The sequence below is a fragment of the Schistocerca gregaria genome, chromosome 2 (genome assembly GCF_023897955.1).
Source record: "Schistocerca gregaria isolate iqSchGreg1 chromosome 2, iqSchGreg1.2, whole genome shotgun sequence".
Lineage (NCBI taxonomy): Eukaryota > Metazoa > Arthropoda > Insecta > Orthoptera > Acrididae > Schistocerca > Schistocerca gregaria.
The window spans coordinates 890,072,634-890,076,487 of NC_064921.1; the positions used below are offsets into that span (position 1 = coordinate 890,072,634).

General features: G+C 50.8%; 1 protein-coding gene across 1 annotated transcript; it reads right to left on the reverse strand.

Annotated features, from left to right (window-relative positions):
* Window positions 1-1,538: 1,538 nt before the first annotated feature.
* On the reverse strand, window positions 1,539-3,396 carry LOC126335329 (uncharacterized). Its single transcript, XM_049998486.1, has one exon. It carries the CDS (start codon window positions 2,161-2,163, stop codon window positions 1,750-1,752), a length of 414 nt encoding a protein of 137 aa, XP_049854443.1. The 5' UTR covers window positions 2,164-3,396; the 3' UTR covers window positions 1,539-1,749.
* Between the last annotated feature and the right edge of the window lie 458 nt (window positions 3,397-3,854).

A 3,854-nucleotide genomic window follows, 5' to 3' on the forward strand; every position in this document is an offset into this window, starting at 1 on the left:
TGAACTGCTTTAAACCTCGCTGTTCAATTCTTAGACATAATAACTATCATGTGAGTGTTCTCAGATCTTCCATAGTATCATAAAATTCTTCTCGGTTGTAGCCCACGTCATACCGTAAATTAAAATACGAACGTTTCGGTCGTTATTACAAGTGACCTACAAATGGGTATGTTCTATATCTGACAGAAACGGTGGTACATAACGTTTCAAAATGATTCAAAACCGTTAAGTATTTAATTGAAAATTTCGGTAGCTGTTTAAAAACTAATACCGAAATGGCATTTCACTAGACAGTAGAATTCCTGAGACGAAAGTTTGTTTCATCTCAATAAATAACCAACCGAAAATGTGGTACCTACACGGAAGTTCTGATGAACGTATTTTGGTTTTTAGAAGGATGATTCATGTCAGTGTTCTAGTGATTCGTAAGTCATGTACCATATTCACTTCCAAGCTTTGTAGAAGTCAACCTACAAAAATTTAAGTGAAGGCATAAACCGTTGTGATCACCGGTCGGGATAACTGTGATTACAGCGGAGTAGCTGCACTCTGAAAATTTGTACTTGTTTGTTCTGTAGGCTCGGAATAATTATTTCGGCAAGCTACCAGACTACTCACACCAAATGGCTGTGGTCAGCAGCGTCTGATTTTAACCCTCTTTAATTCTCCAGTTAGAGCCGATCAGTATTTCGAAGGAGAACGTATCACCAGCAGTGTCAACAGCGTATGGTGGCAGGTCTCCTCTGGTCGGTGGACTACCCTACCACCCATCGAACAATGGTTAAGGTGTCTATCGCCCGATAATACAAAACCAGGTAGTGATGCAAGGAAAGGCAGCCAGAGTTGCAACCAAAATATATGTTTATTTAGTCAGTGACCAGTTTCGGGCTACACCCATTCTCAAACCAACCATTGTTTGCCAAGTAAAATTTACTTTCAAAATAACAATTTGTTAATGAACATTAGTTGGGACCATAAACTTATGTGCCCATTTCATTTACTGCTATTTTGGGCGAACATTTTACTTGACAAACATTGGTTGGTTAGAGAATGGACATAGCCCGAAATCGGTCACCGACTAAATAAACATCCATTTTAATTGCAAATCTGGCTATCTGTTCTTGCATCACGATCTAATACATGTTGCTGCTGCACATTACCCGGCAAGCTGGTGTTATGCATCAGCGAGGGACCCAGTCACAAGAGCATACTGGAGAGGAACAGCTTGAACCACCCTCCCTTTCCCCAGCCGACATCTCCAACCCCAAACCCATAGCAAAAAATCTTCACTCAGACAGTCCTCTGAGACAGAAGTCTCTCTTGATGTAGTAAATGTAACTAGAGCCATATGTCGTGAAAATCTAAGATGTATTTCATCGTTCACCGTCAAAGTAAACTAACTCCCACCTCTTCTTCTCCCGTATATTCCAGCCCAATTCAGATCACGGTTACGCTGTTGCCAGTATATGTGAAACGCCGAAGTAGAACGAAACTTTGATTGAAGTTCTCCTCAAAGTAGAGGGGTAGTTGAGAACTTCTCGTGTGTCAGGTTATAAAACTGTGGCACAGTGGGGATTGAAAGATTCGATGGACATAGTGCTTCAGTCTCTCACGCAAAATTCGTAAGTGTTATAAGAGATTGAGTGTCGAAACTCTCGCTGACGACGTTTTAGGGGATCCTGCAAATGGGTGGACATAGTAGATCCACATCCAAACTAAATGGTACACACAGAAAAATGGAGTGCACGACTACCTTGTACGGCGGCAGAGATTGCAGAAAAAAGGATATGGATTGGTGATCATGCGCAGACACCAGCTGCGCGGGCGCGTGTGCTGGTCCAGGTAGCGCAGCGCGATGGGCACGAAGCCCGGGTAGGGCAGCTCCTCCTCCTCCTCCTCCTCCTCCTCTTCCTCCTCCTCCTCCTCCTCCTCTTCGTCCACGTCCTCGTCGGCGCCCGACCGGCGCCGGCGCGCCACGCCGCTGCCCAGCTCCAGGTCGTCGACGTCGTCGTCGTCGTCGTTCTCGTCGCTGCTGGTGGCGCCCGGCGGCAGGCCGGCGTCGTCTTCGAGGTCGGACAGCTCGGCCACGTCCGACTCCGAGTCCGAGGTGGCGCACGGCTCGTCGCCGCGGAGCTGCAGCACCTGCTGCTGCGAGAGCGCCATGGCTGCCCAACTAGCTAGTGGTCAGCGGCCGGCGCGGCCCGGCATAGCCGCTCTGCCTCCGGCCGGCTGCCCTATCCCCCGGGCGAGCAACAGATGCCTGCCTGTTGATATCGCACCCGCTGCGCACACTGCCGCTGCCCTGGCCAGCTGACTGCTGCTGGCACGCTCTCAACAGCACACGTGCGAACCTTCCCTCTCACTTACGAAAATATTTATAACGCTCACTGCCGTCGGCTCGAGGAGGGCTATGAAAGACTCTGTTCACTGTTGATCCACTCGGTTGCAGTTACTTAATGCTTTAAATGGAGACTCCCTTCTTGTTCTCTCACAAGTTCTTCACTATATTCTCTATCACAAAATAACTCTGGACAGGAGATGGGTGAAATACAATTTCGGCGAGTGCAACTCAAGTTCTTCTCCCACTCAGTCTCTATACAGCATGCGAACGAAAAAATAATGTAGCTAATTTCTTCGGCTATTGCGAAAGACACAGTGGGTATCACTACTCTCTTCTTTTCCTTCCCTATACTAGTCAAAAATATTAACGTTTACGTGAAAGTTTCCAAGCGTATATCTACGGTGTGTAACAACACTTCGTTCAAAATTTTTTTTTTACAAGTAATTTTTCACTATACAGTTACACTGAAGAGATCAGCTGCTAGTCTCCGAGATATTTCACAAGTAATCTATTAGGAATCGTTATTTCCTCACGCACGTATCTAAACTCCAGAAGAGTGGACTGCCATAAAAATTACGATAGTTGCTACGCTATGCTTCTGACTCGGAGAGTAGAAAAATAGATGAGTGGTCCTCTATAGGACAAAAGACGTCTCCCTACGTAGAAGGAATCGCCTAAGACACTGAAATACTTTGTGGAAGATTGCTTCTCGCTCCCGCCAATGTCCTCGAACTCACTGGTCTCTCGCCGGCGACTGCGTAGCTGTAGAGGAGACGCTCGACGAGCACGAACCGGTTGACCCGCGACGCGGAGAACTGCGCCCGAGTTCGCCGCCGCCCTGCCCCCGGTAGCAGAGGTAGCCGCCTCCTGGGCGCGCGCTAGTCCACGCGCTCTGCGGTGTCTACGGCCGAGCACTGGCTCCGTTCGCCCGGCTGGCCGCAGCTGCGCACGTGCGCCCCCTTAGGTAGGGCTGCATATCTCGACGAGGAACGCGCGGAGGGCCATGGAGACGCTGCGGTGTGCGGACCGCCGGCGCGGCGCGGCGGGACTGCGCTGCTAGCTGGCGGCGGCGGCGCGCATGGCGGAGGCGGCGTCGGCAGCGTCGGCGGCGGCGTCGCGGCGCGTGGCGGCAACTGTCCGCGGCGGCAGCGGCGGGCGGCGGGCGCGGGTCAGGGACGGCCGCGAGAGAGCGGCCGCGCATGCGCAGAGCCGGGGCCGCCCCCGACGCTCCGCCTCCCCCTCCCCCCCTCTCCCCCTCCCCCGTCAATAGGGAGCGGCACAAATTTCCGGTCGGCGCGCGGCATCTGCTTATTAACTGCCGACAAGTTCTCGCCTCGCGTCGTCCAAGGCGCTTCAGCTTAACCTAGCACCGAAACCTCGCCGTAACTAGTTCCTACCGCGTATGTGTGTCAGTTCGGTGGAATATACAGGGTGTTACAAAAAGGTACGGCCAAACTTTCAGGAAACATTCCTCACACACAAATAAAGAAAAGATGTTATGTGGACATGTGTC

Bases quoted from the DNA above. Each gene is read 5' to 3' on its own strand.
- LOC126335329 (XM_049998486.1), bottom strand. From the start codon at position 2,163: ATGGCGCTCTCGCAGCAGCAGGTGCTGCAGCTCCGCGGCGACGAGCCG.